Source organism: Vanellus vanellus (assembly GCF_965231255.1).
Source record: "Vanellus vanellus genome assembly, chromosome: 1".
Classification (NCBI taxonomy): Eukaryota; Metazoa; Chordata; class Aves; order Charadriiformes; family Charadriidae; genus Vanellus; species Vanellus vanellus.
The window spans coordinates 132,950,701-132,977,345 of NC_138905.1; the positions used below are offsets into that span (position 1 = coordinate 132,950,701).

The 26,645-nt window shown below is 41.1% G+C and overlaps 2 protein-coding genes across 2 annotated transcripts in view; one reads left to right on the plus strand and one right to left on the minus strand.

Annotated features, from left to right (window-relative positions):
* The window catches only part of ACOT9 (acyl-CoA thioesterase 9), a 334,937-nt gene that overhangs the window by 147,545 nt on the left and 160,747 nt on the right, over positions 1-26,645 (plus strand). The window lies entirely within an intron of this gene.
* On the minus strand, positions 1,467-26,002 carry ZFX (zinc finger protein X-linked). Its single transcript, XM_082488241.1, has 8 exons — positions 25,982-26,002; positions 20,223-20,311; positions 19,225-19,791; positions 10,017-10,166; positions 9,676-9,819; positions 9,457-9,591; positions 6,832-6,972; positions 1,467-5,317 (listed from the first exon to the last, which is right to left on the minus strand). Exons 2-8 carry the CDS (start codon positions 20,281-20,283, stop codon positions 4,131-4,133), a joined length of 2,385 nt encoding a protein of 794 aa, XP_082344367.1. The 5' UTR covers positions 20,284-20,311; positions 25,982-26,002; the 3' UTR covers positions 1,467-4,130.

Consider the following 26,645-nt stretch of genomic DNA (forward strand, 5'->3'; position numbering starts at 1 on the left):
TCCTATTAATGACATATTATTTAATTTTAATTACTACCTTCAATAAGCCAGTGAACCGCAGGGAGCTGTTAGCCAGATACTTTTTTTCCTAATTAGTGATACAGCCTTTTGTCTCACAAGTCAGGCTGTCAAAGAACTCTGGGGTTGGCATCCAGGCTCTGGGTGCCTTTGCTGCTGCGTCCCAGCGAGGGGGACGTCACCACATAGGCCGCCGGTGCCCGGGCAAGCTGGGGAGCCTTCAGCAGAGTCTGGCAGTGGAAGGAAATGCAAGAGGAAGCAGGGGATAGATCCAAGGGGAAGGTGGGATTTGCTGGTCTGCATGAGCTAGAAGAACTGGTGGCTGCTCCTGGCTCTTCCTCACAGCAGCCAGAAATGGGGGGATTTGTTCTCCAGTGCCCTTGAGCGTCTCTGATACTCAATGTGCAGTTTCACGATGAGTGGCTGAGGACCATCAGGTGGATGGAGGAAACAATAAAACAAATCAAATCAAAAGCAGATTGCCGGCAACTGTGCCGGTGTGGCAGCTTCTAACTGGGAAGAGTTGCCCAGTGCCAGCCTGGCTGCAGGGTGAGCCGAGATGAGGCGTGAATGAGTCAACGTTTCCTAAAGGTATCCAGTGAGAGTAAACTCATGGCACTAGCCATCCTGATGGTATCTGGGCCAGCAGACGTGCCACCTCCACGTTTCACCTGCTCCCTTCTCAGGCAGGTGTACAGAGGACACGCAGGAGCACTTCTGTCATGAGGTTCATGGGGGCAACGGGTTGAGGTGAGGTGACACGCACCCTTAAAATGGGGTGACCTGTGCCGGAGGAACTATTACCAAAAAAGTTTAATTCAACCGGGCTCAAGCGTTGATAGGGCAGTGGGAAAACCAGCCCTAAGCCCTCCCCATCCCCACCGCTGGGCCGGGCCAGCCCCACTGGGGAGCAGCGGGTGGAGGAGCCAGGGCAGGGGGTGAGGAGGGGCAGAGCCCTGACCCCAGCATCCCCAACCCCCCCCCGCCCCCCCAGCCACCCCAGTGGGAAGGGAAGGGGTCTGGCACCCCGCACCAAAGGAAAAGAGGCACCAGGAAACACATTTTATTAATTGAATTTCCATGAGGGCAGTACACCTCATTCCACTGTGGGTTGGGGGGGGCTTTTGGGGACAGCATAGCAGCACTTTGTAGGTAACCACCTTGCGGAAAAGCATTACGGCATTAGGAGAAGTCTAACAGACGTGAATCCTTTAATATAAAAACAGGCATTAAAATGGATTTTGAAGACGTGCCACCCCTGCCTTTCACTTTTGCAGACTGTCTCGTAAAGGTACGTTTCGACCGAATGAGGCATGGAATGGCCCGCGCCCCAGAACGACACCACCGAGCCGACTAACAGGGAGCAGAGGAACAAGCCGAAGGGGATTCGAGCTCGAACACCGCTTCATCTCAGGACTGGCATCAAATAGACTAAACGTCCATTAACAGGAAAATATTTTGAATTTTATTTTTTCACGTTATTATCAAGTACACAATTACAATAATGTCACACATCCCTATATGATTCTATGCATTTTGTTTTTTTCTTTTGTCTTTTTTACAAAGTGTACAGAGGGAAGGACGTATACAATATTTAACAGGGTATTTTCTACAGAACAATAATTTATATTATGTCCTTGTAAAAATCTGTACCTTTTTTAAACATTAAACTGAAACATCCATTTTATAGCATTTGCTAAGCAAATTATTTAAGAATTAAAACTAACCTGTAACTAATGTCAGTACATTAACAATAACTATAATTTCATTTTCTCTTTATACAGACAAATACATTTTACAAAATCCACTTGACCAAACCCTTAATTATTAAAAAAAAAAGTTTCAACATTGTGCTTTAAAAAAAAAAAAGTGTATGATTCCAGGCTACGTAAGAGAAAGAAAACGTGTAAAATTGTGTTCTTTGTCTTTCAGCTTATTTAAAAAAATAAAGTTCAAAATGGCTAAATTCCTCGGCAACGCTAAGGGGAATTTATGCAGATTCTGTACACTTTTCAGGTTTCCAGTTAGAGAATGACTGAATGTAAGGGGAGAGGGGATAAAGTCACAGGAGGGTAACTCTGCAAGACGCGAATGAAGAATCTCCACTGGGTTTTACTGCATGTGGTTTGGCAATCAGTAGGCAAGAGACGGAGAGCTACGGCCGGGTAGGAAATCCACTGACTTCCCTGGGGATTTCAAGGAAGGCACAGCACAGCACATCTGGGTATTACGCACGCAAGGTTCAGGGCCCCTTAGTAGCAGTATTATACAAGAGCACATTGGAGAAGTCTGGGGGCACCGTCAAGCAGGCATCGGAAAAAACCCCAACACATTGTACAATGAAGGGTGCGACATGGCATTCGACTCTCCTGAACTGCAAATTAAAAACACGAATATTTCAGGCTTACAGTGAAACAGAAGGGCTGAGCGGTAGGAGCAGGGCTTGGTAAGGAAACAAAACAGAAGAGGCTCAGAAGATGCACATCTGAAAGGAAACCTTTGTCCCTTTATCACCCCAAAACTTGAAATCATCACTAAAATCCCTGGTCCCTTTCCACAGGAAGTTTGCCCACCTGGGAACAAGCGTCAGCACGGGGCCAGGCTCTGAGCCCTTCCCATTAGCGAATTGTTGGTTCCAAATCTATCCCAAGCTGGCAGGCAGCCGGGTCCCAGTTCTGCAATCCGTGGTCAACCAGGGGCTTTGGCGGGAATCTGAGCAAGGGGAGCGGGGCCGGGTGCTAAAATCTGGCATGTAATTAAATGGTTTGGGATTTTTTTGCTCCACAGTTGTTAAGGTACGTGACTTCGCGCTTGGTACATTTACGCTGCAATTAGCAAATGATACGGCGCTATTTTATAATAGTCTTCAGGTGGCAAAATTGCATATAATAATTGCAATGTTCTCCCAGCTGTTTATAAACAGATTAAAAGAACTGGGTTAATTCTGGATACTGTACTAATTAATAAACAGCAGCTTAACACAGCTGCAAGTGGCTCAGGAAAAACATTCAATTTAGAAACAGTTCTGTTACTACCATAAGTTAAATTTTCTTATTAAGGATATCTACATTAAAACACCTCTACTCCTTATGAATGCATCTGCTCCACTCCACCCGCCTCTGAAGCTCTCACCGTAAATATCTGGTTTCCGAAATCGAGGCACCTCTTGGTCTTAAATTTTATTCTAAAACAATAAAAACGCAACTTGAACCACAAGCTGTTCTTTCAAAGACATACTAATATACATAAAAGCATTGAGTTTGAGGTACGTTTACCGGCACGTACAGACAGTTGTGATCTATTAACTCTGCAAACAGAACAACAGCATTTTATGTTTCCAACATTAAGACAGCAGTAAATTGAAAAAAAAACCCCCAACTCATTTTGTAACAGGCAAAACCTTTCAAAGACAAAGAAGCACAGAACAATAAACATAACACTTGAGCATACTTTTAAATTCGCCAAAGAAAGATAACACATGCCCCGAAACCAGTTTTACAATTTTTTTATCTCTGAAACCTGAATTAAAATGCAGAATAGTTCTCCGCAATAAAGTCAGATGTGTAACTCCTCAAATGGAAAACAGTCAACCTGCCACAAAGTCTGTAGTCAAAACAAGACAATCAGGTGGGCCCTAGCGACTTTATCTTCAGCATCACAATTCCCCATCTTAGACACACCTCTGACAATTTTATCCAAAGAAATTTCGCATTTTTAAAATTCACGACAAAACTGCATTAACATGGACACTGTGAGTATCAACGAGGTCAGTAAGATAAATATACTTAAATAAACTATTACAGTTGAAAAATTCAGTAAGAGACAGGGTTTATTTTATTAAATGCAACTTTATTGTTGCCATCTTTTCTTCATTTATTAAACAAACTGAATAGAATTCAGAACACGCTATTGAACAAAAGGTATAAAAGTCAACTAGAAGCAATAATCCTATTTTTATACAGCAACAAATCAAATGCACAGTATGTTTTTTTTTTGTTGTGTTTTTTTTTTTGTGTGTGTGTGTGATCGCAGGTGATTGGCTTTAAAATAAGCTAAGTGCCTGAAAGGCAAAATTCCTTTATAATTCCAGCCATAAGTCTGTGAAAGAGACTTTAAGGCAGCCCAACATCTTTATGATGCCGCATGATGTGCTGGTTCTTCTCTGAAGGCCTTCGGAAACCCTTCTTGCAATACTCACAACGGTGAGGGTAGTCTTTTGTATGAATGGAAATAACATGCCGTTTGAAGCCTGAGGCGTCTGTAGTGCTATACTCACAGTACTCACATTGATAAACTTTCCTGCCGCTGTGTGTTTTCATGTGTTTTTTCAGCTCGTTTTGTTGCCTAAAGCCCTTTCTACATCTCTTGCACCTGAACGGAAGATCCTTTGTGTGAACTGAGAGTATGTGGCGACTCAGAATGAACGGATCTGCAATCTTAAAGTCACAATGTCTGCATTGGTGCAATTTTTTACCCTTGTGAGCCGCCACGTGTTTTTTCAGTTCCGAAGGCCTATGAAAGCCTTTATCACACATATCACACTTATGAGGATAGTCTTTTGTGTGGACTGAAATTATGTGTCGTTTCAGATCACTCGAGTTTGAGCTCTTATGGTCACAATGCAAACACTGATGTGTTTTACTTTCTTGATGCATAAGCGTATGCTGCTGTAGCTCTTTGGTATCTGAAAAAGTCTGGAAACAAATATCGCACTTGAATGGCGTTTCCTTACTGTGTTTAGTCTTTACATGAGTTTTCAAGTTAGAAGAGTCGGCAGATCGGTATTCGCAATATTGGCACTGGTATGGTTTTTCACCAGTGTGGATTCGCATGTGCTTCTTGAGCTCTGACGGATGGCGAAATCCTTTGCCACACTCCACGCAAATATGAGGAAAGTTCTTGCTGTGGACAGCTAAAAGGTGATGACTCAGTAATCCTTGTTCTGCTGTCTCATAGTCGCAGAATTTGCACTTGTGCATTTTATTAACTCCTTTGTCCCTGTGCACCATCTTGTGAGTAAATAAAGTTCCTGCATGAGAGAAGCTTTTCCCACACTCATCGCACTCAATAAGCTTTTCTGTTTTGTTGGTCAGCTTATGACTCTCCAAGTGGTTATGTAAACTTATTTTTTTATTCGTAGTGTAATCACAGTCTGTGCATCTGTATTTCTTCTTAGTAAGAAGGTGCTCTGGGTGGTTTTTCATGTGCCTTTTCAAGAAACCTCTAGATTTAAATTTCTTTCCACAAATCATGCAGGGGTAGACTGTCAACGGATGACCATCAGGGCCAATGATTATTGCTGAAATACAACAAGAAACCCTTCATCAATATTATACTACAATATTACACTTCGATAAATATCGTATTTCAACCTCAACAATAAGCTGAACTGTTAAATAAGATCAGGGTTAGACACACACACACACACTATACTATGTAATAAACAAGCTTGTTACTCGGCTAGGTAGAAGAAATTGAGGGAGTTACTACTTTCATTCATTACTGGGTTAGGTAGAAGAAATTAAGGGAATTACTACTTTCATTCATTATCAGGCGAAAGGCAATACTGGGTTTGATGGAGACAAACAAAGCATCACCCAGCTGTTCTTCACCTCAAACAATTCTACTTTGAAGAATTCTGACCGAGTTCACACGTTAAATACATGCAGACACCCACGCTGGTGCAAAGAACAGCAGCCAAGTTGTTAAACTGAGTATTACACAGTAAGCATAGCACATAATCTTCTTTGACTTTCCACGAATCTGTAGACAAAGTTTAATCTGGCATCTTAATCACATACCACTGACTACAATTCACATGTCCCCAAACTAACACCTCCTTCTTGTGCCATCTGTCACAGCTACAATCAGAAGAAGTAGCAAGCAGGAATCAATGAGAACACATTTCACCTACAGACACCTCAAAGTTTTGGAACTTATTTGCACTCATCCATCAGCCTGATTTGTTTACCCTGAATTTGTCTATGCATGCTAAAAAGCTCTCCTTTCCAAAAATGTTTTAGAAGGAGAACTGACTAGGTAGCTGGAAATAGAAAAAGCAAACTTTAAGATTAAAGTTTGCCTGGTTTCCTAATTCAGCGCCAGACAAAACCAAACTCCTACAGTTAAGTCACAATCTGGAAAGAAACTTCTAGTATCATTTAAGGCAAAGCTACTAAAGAAGAGTCCTGCTTTTTCAACTTTATGAGACCAAATAAATCATGCAGACCACAACACATAACAGCAGAAGCCAAATAATGCCAAAACAGCACATCTGTTCTTACAGATGCAAGAACACTGCCATGACCACCAAGGCAGTTATTTCACAATTAAAAGAGAAAAGGGTATAGAAGTTACACTACCTACTGTAACATAATTTTCAGATTTTCCAGTTACTTATTGAGCTGATATAATAAAATGTATTGTTCTACATATTTTCAGTAAAGACAAAAAGGGTTTTTAAAAAGTACTATTACAGAACACTGATTATCTAACATGACCTTTAAACAAATTACATTAAACATCAAAATTGGTGTTGCAAGTATATAGGTTTTTAACATTTTGCTATGATACTGATTTTTTTGGTCAGAGACGGTTTTCTTTAAAACACCCCCCACAATCCAAACCATCTATGTATTTAAGAACTTTAAAATGAAATATGCACTCACTTATGATGTAGAAGTGTTGTCAACTAAATAATCCCCCGAATAATCACTGTTTTTACAAGACACTGCACACCTTACCAGCAAAGTACATCTGTTTATGACTAAGTGCCCAGAAGAAAGACAGTACAACCAGCCACCAGACACTCACCTGTTTGATACTGCCTAGACTCAGGTCGCCTTTTTTTCTTTGGTTTTTGCTTAGCCAGTCTCCCAAGTCCAGCTGACTCATCTATGTGCAAAAGAGCACTTGCAGTGCCATTCCGACTTTCAATGCCATCGTTATTATTACCTAACAAGATAAGGTGAGAAGTTACCTACCGTCATCACTCTACAGATTATTTGAGCAACAAATTCTACAATGATAATAAAAGAAATGATAAGTTATTATCTGGGCATCAGACCATAATAATGTACAGGATGAGCTGCAAAACTTCTCTGTATTTTACTTACCTGGAAGAATTGGCTTTGTTAAACTAATTTTACAGGAATTTACAGGAATTAATGGTTTTCCATTTCGCAGAGAGTTCTCCTTTAAATGCAGTACTTTTTGCATTTCTTTGGTTGCTAATTATGCCCAAGATGTTTAACATCAGTAAACAATAGCATGTCACAATATTTACTGTGCCCCATTTTCTTCAGTCCTGAAACACGTTCATGTGTGAGCTTCCATTCACTTCTGGCCATCTGAATTTACCTGACTGAAGCTTCTCACATGCCAAGTTTCAGAACTGGAACTGCGATCAACGAATCATTCTGAACAGCCCATAACTTGCACACAAACTACGCTACTTAATATTGGCACACCTTATGCTTTAACACTTACAAAGTCTTTCTACTGGGAACAAAGAGCATGCTCAGCATTGTATAATAGAAAGAAGGAAACAATCTTTGCCTCGCAGAGCTTTGTGAAAATTACAAGTAAATATATCTATATATTTGGGAAGGTATTTATCGGCAATCAGTTAAACATCAGTGATTTAAGGGCATAAGCAAATTTTAATAACAAATTTTGTGGAGAAGTATTTACTTGAATCAATAGAAGGCAACAGTTCCTAGTGAAAGCAAAGCACACAAACAAGACAGGAAGACTGAAGAGGAAGAAAGTGCAAAGATGCTCAAAAACTGTTCCCCTTGTCGAGTGCTGAGAATGAATATTCATGATTAACATAAGAAGATTCAGAGCCAGGAATAGGCATGTGCAAAGCCTGAAGATTCTGATCTATATGCCACCTCAAGTGTTGAATGGCAAATGTCGCAAGTGACAAACATTGAAAACAAAAACCTGTTCCACATCTTATACATAGAAAGTTTGCAACAACTGCATGAAAAGTCTGTCTAGAGTACAACACAAAACAGGCCCCAAACATCTTCTAATACTAGAATAAAATTGCAAAGATTTTCTGGAATGTAAAGTACAGTGGGACTGGGCTTTGCCACAATACAGCAACAAAACAAATGTAACACTTTAAGATGCCATTGTTTTCAGCCCTTAAACCCTCTTTAAGTGGAGATGAGTTCTGAGAAGTGCAGATGACAAACCTCTGGCATTTTCATGCCTTCATGCTTCATTATTTCTTCCCTTACCACCACCTCTCACCTTGCATGTTAGGTTGCTTACTGCTGACAATGCAATGAGTACACCGTTTCCCACATTCTTAAATTCTCCTTTCAATTCCATCTCTCTGTTCTCAATACACTCTGTTCAATTTTCTTCTCCTTCTTCAAAATCACTGAACATTCAGTCCATAACTGTTGTTTTGAGTTCACTTTATTTCAATTTTAATTCCCACTCAACCTGGCTTCTGTCCTTTCCTCTCCACTGAAACTGTGCTCACCAGTACATGGCCAAAGATATGGGTGCACTACCATCCATCTCCTAAACAACTTTTAACACACACACACAGCTCCCCGAAGTCTCTTGCCCTCCCTTGACGTCCATGATTCCAGCCCCTATCGCATTCTCAGCACTTCCCTGCATTTTGTTGGCTGGCACCATCACCACAGTCCACACCAAGCAGACATTTAACCTAAGTTTTGTCCTCTACTCCACTATTTCTTCTGCTTTGTTTACTCAAATTACGTTTAGAAGGAGAACGTGGCAATACGGAAACATTTCTAAGACAAGATTTTGGTCTACCAGCTTACCTAAGTTTCGGAAATCAGTTTGTGCGCCAGTTGGTGCTGAGATACTAATGATCAAGAAAAATGATTCTGCATGCTAGAAATATTCTCAAGGTTCTGCTATAATTTTAAGCTGTCTCCCTCCAGCTTCTTTTTTGTTAATCAATTAATTATTTCCATCAGTGAAATCATGTATTCATATATTCCTTCTAGAAAGCATTTAAATCAAGCTAGAGGTCGGTGTTGCTTTTCACTGTTACACTGAATCCTACATATTTCCATTTTTTAACCACCAAATAAAAATATTCAGTTCTATTCCCAAGCCAGCTCTTACTGTGTCCTAAAACTGTGAAGGACAGATGTAGTTGAGATGCAATTTTTCAGCTGAAAGCTCATGTACTTCCCCTTCCACATCATGAAAATATGAAGGAAAATGCCTGTTAAAATATGAGTAAGAAGCAGCCTGCCTTACAGCTTCTCTCTTCTTCTCTTTTTAATTTTAAGGCTCATTATGCCAAGAAACCATTCTTAAACTAAAACTTTAAAAACACACACAAAAGCACAAATACTCCACTAGCATCCAAAAAAAACAATTCCCAACATTTTTCTATAGACAGTGTCACCAGGAAGAATTCTTTTGAGTATTACCTACCATAAGCTGCTGCCCAAGCTATGGGCATGAAAGTTTTAATTTCAGTGTCATCAATTTGCTGTTCATGGGCCACTGCTGCATCCTCCTCTCCTACAATCACTTCCATATAAACCTCATCAGCTATTTCTGCAACATCTAAGAGAAAAAGAAAAAATTAATAGGAACGCTGCACTGTTGAAAGTGAAAATCCCTGTTCCCAAATGAAAGCCACCTACTTACTTAAGTCTTCATCTTCATGCTGAGAATCATTTACAGTCATGTAAACCATTTTCTCCCTTGGAATACGAATACTGCTATTTTGATCAAGTAATCCAACTGCGTGGTCATTCTCTGGCTCGCTCTCCACAATGTCTACTGTGCCCCCTAATTAGGAAGACCAGAGCAAAATATTTTAAATACACTTTGTTCAAATTCTATACTAAACCACAGAAAACTGAAAGTTTGTAACACACTAATGTTTAGACCCACAACTCTTTACAGATGACTTGAGAAACCACAGTCTCTAATCATGCAAAACTGCAAATGTCAGGTTGGAGTATTCTAAAATGAGAGTATTTTACCTAAATCATCTTCACCAGGATCTGCTTTGAATATATAGACCTTGATGACTTCTGGACAAATGCCATCCACTTTACAAGAGCCACTTTCTGACTCTGCTTCCATGGTAATTTCAGCAGAACCTTCGTGTTCTATCTTACCAGCATCATCCACTACAAAAACAAGTTATTACAATTATCCAGTCATATACAGACAGACATATATGAAAGACTTTATTATGTTATTACTCAAATTTGGAAGCAGTTGAAAATTATGTTGTGATAAAGAACCTACCCATAAATATTTCTTTCATATTCTTGAAATCAACGACAATAAACACAGAAATAAATTTAAGCCATATCTTCTAGGCAAGGGGGAAGTGCAAGAGCTCTGCAGTGATACGACTAGAAGCATGAGCACCACACCAGGCAATGCTAATAGAAAAACAGTGATCTGCAGCAAGATGATGGTAGGAAGAAACTGCACATTAGTACTTACTCTGTGGCATAATTTCACTTACTCTCAGCTTTAATTGCTTTCTCCTTCACAACTAATAAGCTATTGATTGTTTTTTCAAAAGCATTATCTGTTGCTCAACCCTGTCTCTAACGCAAGCGGTGCTATTTCTGTCAGTCAGACCTGGTTCCTTGCAAAGCAGTGTTACTGATGCTTCTTCAGCTGACTAGAGAGGAAATCTAAATGAAAACTACAGGAAGAAAACCCTCCACTTTTCCCATCCACTCAACAGCTACGGGATTGAGCACAGCGTCAAAGCGCTGCCCTGACGCTACAGCACTGTGGAACCTATTCAACTAATTGTTCATGGTGCCCTTACTGAAAGGGACTTGCACTCAATTTTACGCTGTAGCCCTGGATACTCTCCTTACTATCGTCTCAAATTTTGTTCTCTTCCTTTCAGAAGTGCACCAATACCACACTCCAGTTTGAATTGCCGTAACTTGCCCAGGCCTCCCACATAAACAGGGCTAACAGCCAGCTTTACAAGGAACACATTTCTGATTTTTAAGACACACTCCACATAGGCATGTGCACCCACACACCATCTTACTTTACCAAGTGTGGGTTTTCAAGAAATAAATATTAAATATGCGCTCACAAAAATCAAATCCAGCATCTCAAGGCCTTCAGAGAATGCCCCAATTTCAGAAGCCTCCGAGGTTTCTCACATGTTGGGACTGCTTAAGAATTCTTAACGTGATGGCATACTTTTCTAATTTGTGACTTCATCGCTCATAAAGTCAGTTTTGGAGGCTGACATGGCTCCCTCAGAGCCATGCCTAACTTCAATTCATGACAACTAGTCATGAAATTTATACTAAAGGAAGTGGAAGAACTGTCCCATACATGCTGTAGAATTTTTAACTGCCATGACCAGCACATACAAAATACTTGATAAAGTATGCTCATTTTACGCTCACTCATTAAACTACCCTAACTAAATCATAGTTTGACTGCTCAGTAACTGCAACTCTTCCATTTACTTTAAGATCCACTTTTAAAAAAAAAGGTCAAAACACTACTACTATTATTTTCCTGCTATGAAGTGAATAAATTAGCCTTTAAATTAGACAAACTAGCATGTATTCTGTCTCATGTATCAAACACAACTGTATTTAAGTACAATTTCTCAATCAGGCATCATTATTCACAAAGAAATATGAATAACATTAAATTATGAAGCACTGAAATAAATTAGTCTATCTCTCTCCTCACCAAAAGAGCAGCAGAAAAAACATTAACTACTCTTATGTCAAGTTCATGATCAATGGCCACCATACAGAATGTTTCAAGCAGTATGATACTTTAAAATGACTTTGTGTCACAGGACAACATAACATCTTGTAGCTGAAAACCCAAAGCATTTCAAAAGTAAGAACCTTAAGATGTTCTTTTGAATCATGTTAATGTAACTCCACAGTGCAGATATTCAGTTATTGAGCAGACTTTCATAAATTCTTTGGCATATGCATGAAACACCAAATGTCACTGGAACTCTGACAAAAAGAAAACCTGCTTTCATTCCTACACTAAATTTATGTAGTTGTTCTCCTTTAACTTGGCTGTTTCCAGTGTCACGCACGTGTACTTGGAAGGCTTTCAAATGAGCGTAGTCTGATTTTACACTGCTGAAGCCAAAGGGGAAGTCTGCCACCAAGCTCAACTGATGCTGGAACATATTCAAGGACGGAAAATTATGGCTGAGGCAATCAAAGAGAAAACAAACCTACTTGCACCAACATGAAACAGGCTAGTTTCTTTTAACCAAAACAAGAGGTTTTTACTTCCATGCATATATGGAAGTATGCATTGATAACATTCACATAACAGAATCACAGAATGGTCAGGGTTGGAAGGGACCTCTGGAGACCATCTAGTCCAACCCCTCTGACAGAGCAGGTTCACCTACAGCAGGTTGCACAGGATGGCATCCAGGCAGGTTTTGAATGACTCCAGGTGGGAGACTCTACAAGAATTCTAGATCTTAAGAACATGCTCCATTTACTCTTTGAAACAACTTCTCCAAGGTTCAAAGTCATCTTTTAAACAACATGATAAAAAAAATAAATCGTTACACAATTTAGAGTTTGCTTATCCCCGACTTCCCTCTATATTCAACAGTGTTTTCAAAAGGTAACAATTGGTTTAAGTATTTTTTAAAAGCGCCATTGAACTGTAAGGAAATAGATGTGTGGGAATATTAGGCCAACTTTCCTCATCCAAAAGTAAAAAGTTTCACTCTTGATAGATGGTAATACTTAAAAAACTGAAGACCCTGAAGGGCTTGAAAAGTAATAGTATTTGCAGTATAGCAGCAAACAGGTAACAGGAAAAAAAGTAGAGCGGAAAGAAAAAGGTAGAAAAAAAGATAAAAATCAGAAGAAGAGACAAACAAGATGAAAGAGAATGGGTATCTATCACACAAAGCACCATCTCCATGGTATTTTGCCCTATGGCTACATAAGCATTTATCTATACTGATTCATTGACGTTCTGGCAGCATTTATGAAATTTGATTTCTATTTAACACTTTCCTTATGTTTCTGCATTCTCCACATACCTCAGTCTCACAATCAGAGAAAATGATATTCATAAATACTTGACTGATCAATGTTTGAAGTTGGAACTCTGATGCTGTTCGAATTTTTCATTCAAATTCACAGCCCATCAAGGGATCCCACAAATACCTTGCATGACTGATCTTCTCTTACAATGTTCCTCTTTGAAATTAAAATAAAATAAAATAATAATAAAAAAAAACACAACACCAAAACTACTTAAAAGTATTAGTTAAGCTTATAATACATCACTTCCTTTCAAGTAGAGACCCTGGGCAGTTATTAAACTAACCACAAGTCACATGGTAGAAAAAAGTTCAGACTAGCATTATTCCAATGCTGTCATAGCTTGTGCCTCCATTTAATTAGATATTAACTGAACACTAAAAACTTTAAATGTATTATTTTTTCCCCCTCTACCAGCTGGTAGCTTTACTTCAGTAAACAAGTGGATTCAGACTAATTCTCCAAGTTAAAAAAAAAAAAGAGAGAGAAAAATTATTAGACACATCATTATTTTACATAAATTGCAAGAATGCATTCTATGGCTAGTCTACTGATGTTCTTCACAGATTTCACTGATTAGAGGATTCTGCTTTTTGCATACTGTGAGCTGTAAGAAACAGCTAAAATAAGGATGTGCTTCTCCAACGTTGCAGTAATTGCTTCCATATAAAGATAATGCTTGATTTTTTTATTAAAAGCACAAACGATGAGAAACCTGTCACACAACATGAAAGGCAGCATATTTAAAGCCTAACTAGTTACCATTTACATTACAAGGAAATCAACAAAAAGAAACAAACAGATAAAAAAGGAATAAAGAGTAAAGCAAAGAAATAAAAGATGCAGGCAACATTAACAACAGATTGTTTAATCTGTTCTATCATGATGACGGCATTTGTCTCCTAAAAAACATTACCTCTAATAAAAAAAAAATCACGTCATAAACTATAACATCCAACTAATGATTACCTGCTATATCTTTACCCTCCTATTAAAATATAACCAATAGCACTTTTGGGACAGAAAGAAGCTCCTGTGCATTGATAATAAAAACAGTATGTAAAACCCAGATGAGGCCAGTTTCCCCATATAGGAGCATCAATGCTAGCCCAAGATCCTGCATTTGCTTAAACAGTAATATCTTTCGCTTAACCATGACACATACACTTTCCTCAAGAAGTTGGGTTTAGTTTTTTATATCCAGTATTTGATATATTAGCAGATACAGACTTTGTAGCCCTGCAGTCTTTCACTCCTAACTAGAAAAATGCATCTGTAACTGTCTTTTTTTTCAAATGGTTTCCATAAGCTCTTACATCTACTCTTTTCTACCGTTTCTCCTTTATGTGCAATTAAATGAGGAAAATAAATGGATTGTAAAAGATAAAATTCACTTAAGCACTAAGAAACCTTCCATCTTTTTCAAGTGCATGCAGCTCATTGCTAAATAACACACTAAAACAATTCTTACAAACATTCTAAGAAAAAGTCTGTCCCTACACCAGTTTAGCAGATCTTAAAATCTGCCTATGGAGCAATTAGACAAGAATCATCTATTTTGTCAGCCCTTATGTTCCTAAATTATTCTCTTTGCTGCTAAAAAGTATCATGGGATACTTGCTTGCTTACAAAATAAAACCCCCTATTTAATAATTCTTAATGAAAAAGGCCACTGCTAACTATTCTGTTTTCTCTAGAATAGATTAAAAGCATGCTGTATTCCCCAGACAGACTTTGTTCAGTTATCTGGGATAGAAACATTTTACTTGTACTGCACTTGATAGCAGAGAATTCCTATTCCACTGAAGAAGTTATTTTTACTGTCCAGTTATTTCTTAAATGGCAAAGCAGGTTTCCTAACGTGTGGGAAAACAGAAATCTATTCTATTTTGATTTTAATGCCATTGCCATTACACATGAGCAACAGTATACCTTACGCATCTGAAGCTCCCCTCAGGGCAGCAATCTAGCAGAGGAGAACTTCCTGAGCTCCAAACTGGCATCCAACACTTGTCCTTCCCGTCCTGCTCTCCCCAGCACACAAATCAGACTAAGCTCTGAGGCATCACTCAGCTCAAGGGAACTCTCATCTCCCTCACCTCTCACGGTGACCTCCTGAGCAGCCTCAGCTGCAACAACTGTTGGTGCCATTCCAGCTGTCAGGCAGAAGCATGGCAGCAATTTCTACCTCACAGAAGGAAAAACATGATTTCCTGCATCTTTAAGAACCTCCAAGGAAAAAGAGGGAGGTACTTATTTATGCTTAGAAAGCAAATAAAAGCATTTTGCTTTCTTGACTAGAAGTCTACTGGATGGCCCTAATGTAAGCATGAACTTTATGGCTTCGTTGAATAGATCCATTGTTTTCAACTTGAACATCCAACAAGGATGAAAAAAGGTGGGTTTCATCTAGACCTATGAAAAGATGCAATCATTATTTTCTCTCTTCGAGTACCCTGGGTTCTGAGTCCTGTAATGAAAAGTGTTAATTCAGACACAACGAACAAAAGACACATCTAACTCAGAGCAAAGTAAGGATATGGATGGACATCGTATAGCCCCTGTATTTGCAAACATCATATAACGTCCTAAAACTCCAGCTTAAACTTTGTGAGGCTACCCTTCCCTCTCTCCAGACTCCCCTTGTCAAACCTCCTTTGTGCCTCACCATTTTTACTGCAATTAAATAAGAGTATATGAGAGTACAACTTTTTGTCTTATGGAACGAGTTCATGCCAGAGGATGTGTCTTACTTTGCCTAATCAAATACAATCAGACAAGCAAAAATCTTCATTTCCATTTCATGGCCAGGTGTCAGGCACTACTTTATGCTGTTTGGTTGTTTCCTCTTGTTTTGACAAACACTAGCTAATCCCACCATTACTGTTTCACTTATGGAGAAACAGTTTTCCAAGCCTTAAAATTTGCTACCAAATAATTAGTACCAGCATGAGCGAGAATGCAATTTATCCTTTCCTTACCAAACTCATGAACTGGCTTTTTATGGCATATGTGAAAGAAAACCTTATTTATCAGACCTCCTTAAATACTTTTCAAGCTACTAACTAGTAGCAGTTAGCATTCTTTCTTGAATGAATATCTGATTCTGCTACGCCGTAAGTGCCCCAAATCTACCAGGGACGAAAAATGAAGCTTCAGGGCAAAGACAAAGTATCCAAGAAAAAAGGTGAGTACATCAAAAGGTAGTGATAATATAAGCTGTGCCAAGAAACATTATCTTGGAAATGGAAAAAAAAAGCTTATCAATGCAGAACAAATATTAAAACATTGAGCTTCTTGAAGCAAAGTCACAGAATGAAACCCACAGGGACTGTACTCTTTGAAAAGACAAACCAGTCTGAAACCAAGAAAGAAGGTAGAAACAAAACATCAAAAACGTACACATAAATTAGTCATTTCAAAACAGGTATTTTCAGGATAAAGCTAAGAAAATTATCTTATTTTAAGAAAATCTATGTAGACTCAGCTCATTAGGAACAAAAATGGAAACACTTAAAGAGAGCCGCAAGATAGGAAAAAGATAGCAGAAAGATTTTGCCAATAACTTCCATTGAAGAATACAGATTGAGAAACCTACAACAGAAAGAACATGAACCGTCATCGCCTGCTTTGCAAGTGACTAGATAAAACAAGACAGGCAGAAGCATCCTCAAGAACACAGTCTAGCTCCCAGATCTGGGAAGCAGCTACAATTGGCTACTGTAATAGCAGACAAAATTACATTCCAACATCTGCTCCAGCAGTTCAGTGAGGTTTGCCAGAATCAAGCATGAATTTACAGGTTACGATGAAAAACCAAAAATTAGGCTGATATTCCTTTTATAAACCACCTAATACTAAATTCAACTGAAGAACTGAGACAGTCAACAGATCAATAAACACAAATACTGCCAATGCAACAAAAAATATGGAAATTAATTCAAATAATGTTTTCCATAGAACGAAGAGACTATTTGGCAAGATAGTTCTTACTTGACGGAAAAGCACTAGACTGACTTCACAACCAGAAGAACTTGTTATGCAGGCTTTAAACACAGTAGGTGGTAATAGGGAACTTCCCTTTAAAATGAACTGTAGAACATACTTAACATTTTAAACACAAATAGAAAGGATGCATGTTTTGTAGCATAATGATTGTTTTAAATGCTGGCTTCTTTAAGGTTCTGAATCTAAACAGAGTACATTGCAAGACTATCAAGAGGCATTTAATATTAAACAGAGTATGAAATTGCAGAAATGAATGACTGAAAATTGAGAATATCCATCCCAGCACAACTGAGCAATTAAATTCCTGTGTTTTCTACCAGTTACCACCTGGTGACGACTGGTACATCTAAGACTTCCTAGGTGGGTGGATATTGTAGGGATCATGCAATACGGCACCCACCAAGACATTCTGTCCTCATTCAGCCACTGGCCATGGTTGAATGGGACACCTATCTAACCATCCCTCTCACTTGAATTTACACAGACACAGTTTGCAAAGTGTTCCTATGAGAGCAGCCCCAGAGGCCTCACTCTGCTGCCCATGCTGCAGGATGACAACATTGGGGGGGGGGGGGAGCAGAGGGACAGGAGCAACAGTATCTTAAAGAGCTACAGTCAGGGATAAGAAACAGGTAAGGATCACCACCAGTCTTTACACAGTCAGACCTCAATTATCCATAGGTAGATTATTCACTTTGTTGCTTAACTATGCTGCAGGTGCAGATGCATTTCAGCTGCTTTCATCTGATCTAAGTCAGTTCCAGAATCAGAAAATGCATTTATTAGTTTGGATAAATGTTATTTCAGAGAGCAGCATCCCTGATCTATTTCACCTCAGTATGATCCTGCAGTTTAACTTTACAATATTCTGTGTTATCCATATTTTGCATTATCCCATTTCATTGTTTTCCCAGATAATAGAGAATTAACTGTACCTCATATAAACTCAAAACATGGCTGCACAAGGTTACTCAAGGAACTCAAGAGATGATAAATTAAGAAATGCAGTGATCCTAGGTAAGGAGAAGCAACATTAAAATCCGTAAGTACAGAATATAAAATTAAACAAGTTATTATACATTTCAAAAAAAGTGTCCAAAGGAAAAAAAGAAAAAAAGAAAAGAAAAGAAAAAAAAGGTAACTGAAGCAGAGCATGAAGTGTGCCTCATCAATGGACTCATTTAATGCTAGACAAAACTGAAGTGCCTGAAATGGCAATTAAACAAACCAGCCTAACAAAGCTTTTCTATTTCTACAACAAACAAATGTTCAGCAGTGACACTTGGATGTTCCTAGGTGCTGCACTGAGTAAGCACTGTAATAACTAACATATTTAGAGTAATCTCTAGTTCACACAAATGGATATCTTCAGTAGAAAAAAAAGGATCGATGGTATGCTCTGTTTTTCTCTACCCTCTACATTAAGTCTTTTGAAATATGATTCAAATGGATTGTGCCACTGTTCCTAAAGGAGATTAAGATATTCACGGTTGCTTCTCAGCTGTGAGCAGCAATAGCTACGCTTTTTGTTAGCAGCATACCTCTGTCCTTTTCTTAATCAAGAGAAGAAAACACTTCCTAACAGTAAAGAAAACCATATTGTTGGCTGTATCTAACTGTAAACAGGGTGGAAGGGGTGGGGCCTTAGCAAAAAACAAGACTGGGATAACAAATTGTCATTTGGACTTCCAAAAAACAGGGTTGTTTTTACTTTCCCTTTTCTATGAAATTATTTGTTGTTGTTGTTGTTTTCTTAATGCCTTGGCAGTAATCTTAGTAACCTGCACATACACGCATTTTCAAACAACGTCACATTTATTTTCTTTCAGTTCTTACTAAGTATATGCCATTTAGTTTACTGGAATTCTTACTCTTTTGTTCATATGCTATAAAATGCTACCAAAATAATATTTAATCAGACGTGCATTTGCCAGTATTTCTCTCCATTAGCTTCACCAGAATTCTTAGCTGGTAAGTGTTCTTAAAATATTTAATTTCTGAGTACATTTCTGAGATATGCATTTCAATAAATAATATAGAAAATATGTGTTTGGTACTGCCGTAAGCCCTCCCTCAGATGTTTCAAGCACCACCCAGGCCTATATCATAAGAATTTTGATGGCTTTACCCAGACACTTACGGGAAATCATAAGGTAATCTTCACAGTTGCCTTTCTCATCTTGATGTTCCACAGGGATTCCATTGGCATCGATCACTGCCTCTGATGCACAGTCTGCTACCAAGACTTCTTCAGAAACAACATCCGTTCCCAGAGTATCAGTGACAATATCTGCTTCTTCAACATTATCATGAACTACATGTTCTACATGTCCAACTTCAGGTACATGCATTGACTCACTTGTCAATACATGTTCTGGTATAGACATTGCTTCTGCTGTTATGTCAGAAGCTAAAACATCATCTGGGACAGTGCAATGAGCCAAAGAAACCTCTTCAGCTACATCTGTGTCCAGCACTTGTTCAGGAATAATGACAGTTTCAGATACATCTGGCTCCTCCATGATATCTGGGCACTGAACATCCTCGATAACAACATCCTCAATGACATCTTGGATTACTACAGAATCTGGATCATCAGGAACAAAATTATGTACGGTTATATCTGAGTCGACTACATCTGAAACAAATACTGTTTCCTGTACTTCCACAACAATCTGATCTCCATCCATATGTCCTGCATCACCTCCTGAAAAACATAATTAAGATAGCAGTTAAATTGTAAAAGTAACTCAGATGAAGTGGTTAATAACTGAAATTACTTCTATTTTACTTCAATTTTTACACTATGCCACAACTTAGTAAAACAAGCATAATGGCCTATAAGCAATTAAGATAGGCAGATATGTAGGAAGCTGATAAAGCAAGTCCTCAGTAGGTGCTAATATAACTAAGACAAACAACATTTTTTAGATTCTCCTCCAATATCCAAATAACTATTACTTGACAGAACAGTAGCTCATTCATATTGCTCTGAGTAACAAAACCAACTGAAAATTGAAAGCAACTACTCTATGCAAAAGCACTGATGTAGCATAGCACTTTTAAGTAAAGACAAAATAAATGACAGTCAATAACATCGAATGTAAACGCTTATCTACATATTATCTCCTGACAGACCTGTCGGATCAAAAAATGCATTTGGCTCATGCGGCTGCAATTCAAGCCCATCTTCATCCATGGCCTTTAACTCTCATCAGTCACAGTGTCTGCAGAAGGTAAAGAAGAAAGGTTATTTAACTTGCATTGTGTAAGGAAGGTTGCCTCTGCCTGTGCACTGAAAAGCAGAAATTCTGGGTGCGTGGAAGTTAACAGATAATACCTCTCGACTTGAAGATGGACAAGATTTCACCTCTGTTTGGGATTCCAGAAATACTACTCTAGAACACCAAACGCCCAGGGTCTGAATAAGAGAACTGTGAGCTCCAACACTCCAGGTCTATTTCTCAAAACCCCACAGCTCCAAAACCAGAATCAGCTGATAAAGGGATATGAAAATATGATTTCTTTACAATCTTACAAATTGAAAAAAAATAAGACAAAGACTAGACAAGTTCACACTCAAGTCTTTTTTGGATGGTGGGGAATACAGTGTTGTCAAATCAATACAGCATGATAAGTTAAAGACAGACATCTAATAATCTGAAATACACATTGCTTTTGATGTCCCCTGTGTTCACACTTGTGCAGTCAGGATGAAGCTACTCTTATATCACTTCAGGAATTGAAATCATCAATGTAAACTGCTTCCGGAACATAACACCATGTTTTCAAACCTCAGATGTGTGAATATTTTAAAAACTTCCGCCCCAAGACAAAGTACCTATTTGCTTTTGGATTTAAAAAAAAATCCATCAGTTCTCAAAAATTACCAAATGTCATATTCTACCAAATTTCTTTGAACAGAATGTCAACATTTGTTCAATGCACAATAACAACTTAAGATTTCAATCTTCTTAACAAAAGAACCAAACAAGACTACAAAGTGAAAATACTTACTAAATCTGAAACTGCAATCTAAATTTTGCTGCTTACATATGTGCATACAATTAGGATCAGGCAAACCTAGCTGGGTAAAATGTGATCTAACATAAACTTGTATTTCTCCCTTGCACTTAGTCCAACTAGTTTCCTAAGTGCAGAAGCAGCAAGAGGCAATAGAACGTTGCTGCACATTTCTGCTTATGTTTCTGTACAAGTAGAAGATGCGATTCTCCTTCCCCCAAACATTTTTCACAGTGTCAGACAGAAATCTCCCTATTCCTATGACACTTTCACAAAAGACCTAAAGAAAACACTAAGATTCTCCCCAAGGTTTCCGTAAGAATCATAACTTTTCCAAAGTACATCAACTAACATTTACATTAATAAGTCTTCATGGGGGAAACTGCTATACAAAAAAAAAAAAAATAATAATTAACAAGTACTCCAAAACCACAAACCTACAACCATAATCTGCAGCAAGTATTTTCTAGGCTTCACCATTTTTTCTAGCTCAACTTTTCTGAACTCTTTGCAGGTAACTACCTGATTTATATATGAGAAAATGTATTTTTACAAGTTGAAGGAGAAATATAGCCACAAATTGAACTGGAGGAAAAGCAGCAGCAGTCTAATAATTTTCCAAGGGGTCCCATATTTGTGTGATGTTCAGGTGGAAGGGCCCTATATTTTAAAGACAGCTGCGCTAACAAATCATTGTGGTGTCCAGCTGGATATAAATCACCTCACAATTATTCTGACTGCCAAGCATTTCTGTCAGAAGCACCCACCATTAACAGGAACAGCTCGTCACATAAATGCTTTTCTCAGAATCAAGAGCAGAAGAAAAGTGTTTCTCAGCCTCAGATACAAGACATAGCTTGACTGATGGCAATCAACTTCTGCCATGCCACAGAAACAAGAACAGAATAACAAGGTTTCATACGGTCATTTAAGCAAGAATTATTCACATCCAAATTGGTTTACTTCCATCTATTCAGTATACACCTAGCCAGCCTATTACAAATGTCTTTCCTATTCATCTTGTCATATTTTCTGTGTTGTCTTCAGTGTTTATTCTTGTCTGTAGCTTCTCCAACTTCTTGTGTGCCTGTATCTATGTTCATTACCTCCTCACCCACAAATTTCATCTCTCCAGCTTATAACTACAGTACACTCCCATCATTCATGCAATGCCATGCTACTCATAAATTTGTAGCAAAGATTATATCAGCAATTCAGAGATTTTTTTTTTGGAGGAGGTAGAGGGGATTAAAGGTTGGCGGAAATAAATTGCCTCTCTCCTTGGGCACCACACACATAAGAAGCTAGCGCTCGCTGCCCAGCACTCTGGGAAAAGTCAAGACACTGTGTCTGCCTGTGCTTTTGACGACTGTATTATCATACATATTAGCCTCTGATCGGCTGGGACCCAACCAGCTTGAAGTGCCAGTTCACCACTAGGTACTGGAAGAACTGGCATTCGTTTTCTCCGCTTCCTGCTTTCATCACCCACCTGACCATCACTCCACCACAAATTCCTACTGCTTATGATTCATGCATGCACTTTCTCTACCCTATCCTCTCCCTGAATTCCTCACTGTCTCTGAGTGAGGCTCTCCTCCATCATCCTTCTATCCTTTTCACCCATGAGACCCAGAGGCTGCCACCACTACTTCCTGGATTTGAGAACGAGCCCATTGATGCCATCTCTTTGCCGCTGCCCATATTCCAAGCAACAGATGCTAAAACCAACGAGTCTCTGTGAGTCTCTGTGGTGTTCACGGCGGTGCACCAGCAGTGACAACCTAGCAGACCTGCAGCTGCATACTATGCATAACAGTGTGGCCTCTTCTGTATTGGGGAGGTCTTTTCACCTACAGGGGCATAATATGCTGCAAAACGAAGGCTCAGGTTCTACACAAACTGAAAGGGTTTTCAAGGCTGAGTCTACGAAAGGACACAGATTCAAGCTTTGGTACTTGATCCAAAGAAGAAGAAAAAACTCCCAACCCTTTCACTGACTGAGTTTCTTCTCAAGTAAGGTTTCTCATTATGCACTTTTGCACCCAGACCCAGACAACAAACTCATGCACAGAAATTCTTACCCCTGTGCAGGACCACAAAAAACTTTAAAAGTGCTCCACTAAGGCAACAACCCCACCTCCACAGAAATTCACTGCGGAAAGAGGACCAGAAGAGTATGCAGGCATGTAAAACAGGATTTAATTAAACTGTCCAAAATTATAAAAGTGCCTAAATCAAAATCTGCAGTCCAAGAAGGCATCAAGACATCTGTCCATGGATATGGAAAGAAAAAAAAAATTCCCTAGAAATTTCCTGAAATCATCTCAGGTTTTGAGCAGCAGATGAGAAAATACTGTGTTTCTTTCTGCTTGCTCTTCTGAGCAGTGGAACAGCAAGGGGGCCAAGATTCAGGTACGCAAAGGAAGGTATGCTACACGGTTCTGTACCAGCTGGCAGCTCCGTGATGAAGACACTGCTCTGTGACATGAGAAGTACCAGAGCTTCTTGTTGTGAGCACCACACCAAACACCTTCAAATTCCTTGGTAAGCGCCCTAGGCTCCGTGGTACCATTAGCAATTCCAGCAGTTCATTTTCCTGTAAGATTTCAAGAAAGGCAGAAAGCCTTCTCAGTTCTTGCAAAATATTCCAGCTGACACTTACATCAGGAGCAGGTTTGGGCACCGAAACAGAGAGAATCAATTTTCAGTTCCGGTTTGGGAACCTAAATCATAATTAATAAAACTCCAAAATACACCTAATTCTGTTTGTAAAGATAGTTCTTACAAATTGATTTTTAGTTATTTATTCAGTGTTGGCTGGTTTGGGTTTTGTGAAAGTTAAGGCAATATTTTCAAGTGGCAGGACAGATAAAAAAATATATATATTCATGGAAGAAATGGTATTAAGCTATTTGAAATAAAATAACCTCCAAAAATAAAAATGGGTATTTTCCATAAATCTGACCTTGAGTACAATCAGTCAAGAGAAGCAACGCAGACACTGTACTAGTCTTGCCACATTACAAATCCTTGACTCAATAGGCCTAGCAAGATAATCAAGATGAAATAAAAAGAAATAGACGAGCTGTCATGTTTTAAAGAGAGAGCAACTTTAAAAATAGTTCCTTAGAAGAAATAGCATTAGTATGCCATAGAAACCATCAGTTTCTCTGCTCTCACCAAAAAAAAAAAGGAAATGGGAAAAAAGGAAAAAGCGAAAAAGAGGAAACCTCAGAAAAGGCACCCTTATGAAAAAGAAATACGATAGTTCTTTGTCTAGTCCTAAGGAAAGAACAGCACATCTGTTTATTTGGAGTCATGGGCATAAACCAAATACTCAGGCAGCAAAACTCTGACCATTCCTCGAAAAATAAAGGCATAACCAGCAAAATTCCCCAGGTCCAAGCCCCTGCCCCTGCCTACGCTGAGATGACTTGGTGTACAACCATAACCAAGTTCCCATCGTGCCTTGCTACATCACATTAAAAATTGCAGCATGCCTTACATGTCCCAATTGGGTTAGAGCCCAGAGCTACCCGAAGCTTCGCTGTGGTTATGATGGTGGGTTCAGTCTACACTATTGCTGCAGTGTCACAACTCTCCCTACGTGACCCACTTATGGAGAATGCGATGTACACACACACGAAAGGTAAAAAAATTATACTCCTGTAGCACCTAATTCTTATCTTAGAAATAAGCCCCATGATTACTAGGTGAATAGCTGAAAGAATAAAAACAATGTTACAAATGCAACAATATAATAATTTAGCTGTTTATTTCTTGATGCACCTCCCTCAGTTTTGGCAGGAGAATCCATACTGCTATTTTCACTGTGATTTTGTAAAGAATCTCAAGTCTTTTCCTCTTTGTTGTAGTTCAGTGGCATGAGTATTTGCAGAAACTGGTTAAAAAAAAAAGGAGGTTTTCTCCAGATTTCATAGGGATGTTTTGTGTGCGATGACACCTAAACTAATTCTTAACGAACCCTAAATTAGGGAAATAACCAGTCCCGGGCGTCCCTTTGAAACGACTTTCCACTCAGGTGGGGACCTCAGCAGAGCGGGGACAGTCAGACGGGAAAAGAAACCATCACCAAGAATGGGGGGCGGGGGAAGGGGGTTGGGGGGGGCCGGCGCCTCACAGGGCGGCTGGGCGACGGGAGGCTGAGGGCGAACCTCCCAGCGCTGCCTCAATGCCCGGCCGGCCGGAGAGGAGATCGCGGGTCTAGGACGACGCGGCAGGAGGGGGCACGGCTGGCAGCCCTGGCGCGGCCGCACAGGAAGCCGCCACCGGCCGGAAAGCGCCGCGCTCCCCTGCGACTCGCTGGCTGGCAGGCGCCGAGGCGGGGAGGAGGGAGAAGCGGGGGGGAGGGGGGGTGGGGGGGGAGAAGGCTACGGGCTCTCCCTCTCCGGAGCCTGCGGCCCGGCGCTGCAATGAGCGGGGCCAGGGGCTCCCCCCTCCGGCCCGGCCCGGCCTGCGCGGAGGCACGGGCTATGGCGAGCGATTAATTCAAGATGGCGCCCGGCGCCCTCCGCCTCCCCCCCCCCGCGCGCCGCCATTTTGTCTCCTCCTCCAGACACTCTCCGAACCCCCCTTGGCCGGGCCCGGGGCCTGGCACCGACCTCGCCCGCCTCCCCCCGGGTCCGCAACCACCCCCCTCCGCTTCCGCTCCCCTCACTCCGCCGTCCCCGATGCCAAGGGCCGCGCCGGGCGTGCGGAACCCGCCGGCCCGGGCCCTGCGGCCCGCTCTTTTGCCGGAGACCTGGCGCGGCCTAGCTGCGGCCTCCTCGGGGCCTGCGCTGCGGCCTGGTGCGGGCAGGGGAAGGCCCGGGCCGGGCCGGGCGGCGGGGCCCAGCCCCGGGGCTGCTTACCGTGCGGGTGGCGGGCGGCGGCGCTCGCCTCGGCGCGGCCTCTCTCAGCGCGACTGGGCCGAGCGCGGCGGCGGCGGCGGCGGCTGCGGCGGCGGGGCGGGCGGGCGGGAGGGGAGGGAGGGGCCGAGCTCGGAGCTGAGTGGAAGCGGCCAAGCTCCCCGGGCCGGGCCCGCCGTCAGCACGTCACGTCACTGCCCGAGAGAGACCCAGGAAAAGGCGGAAGGGAGCGCGCCGCTGCCGCTGCCCGCCGCCTCGGGCCAGCCGCCCGCCGGGACCGGGGCGGGCCGGGGGCCGCTGCCGGGCGAGGCGAGCCGGCGCGGGTAGGGGTGGTGGTGGCGGCGGCGCGGGGGGGGGGGGTGGTGGTGGATGGAGGCGCGGCGGCGCTCGGCTCCCTGCGGCTCCTCCTGCCGCCGCCTCCGCCGCAGCTCGGCCGCGAAGCGCCGCTCGGGGCTCGGCGTGCGCCCCCGAAGCGGAGCGGCTGCCCCGGGGACCCCCTCCCGCCCGCTCCCCCCGTCCTTTTCTCCTCCCGGCCCCTCCATGCTGGCGCCGCCCGGGCGAGCCTCCCCCTCCCTCCGCCTCCCGCGGCCGCCATTCCGCGGCGCTAGGCCTGCGGGCCGGCACGGCCCGACCCCGGTGCGGGCCGGCGGGTTCCGCGCTCCAGCCG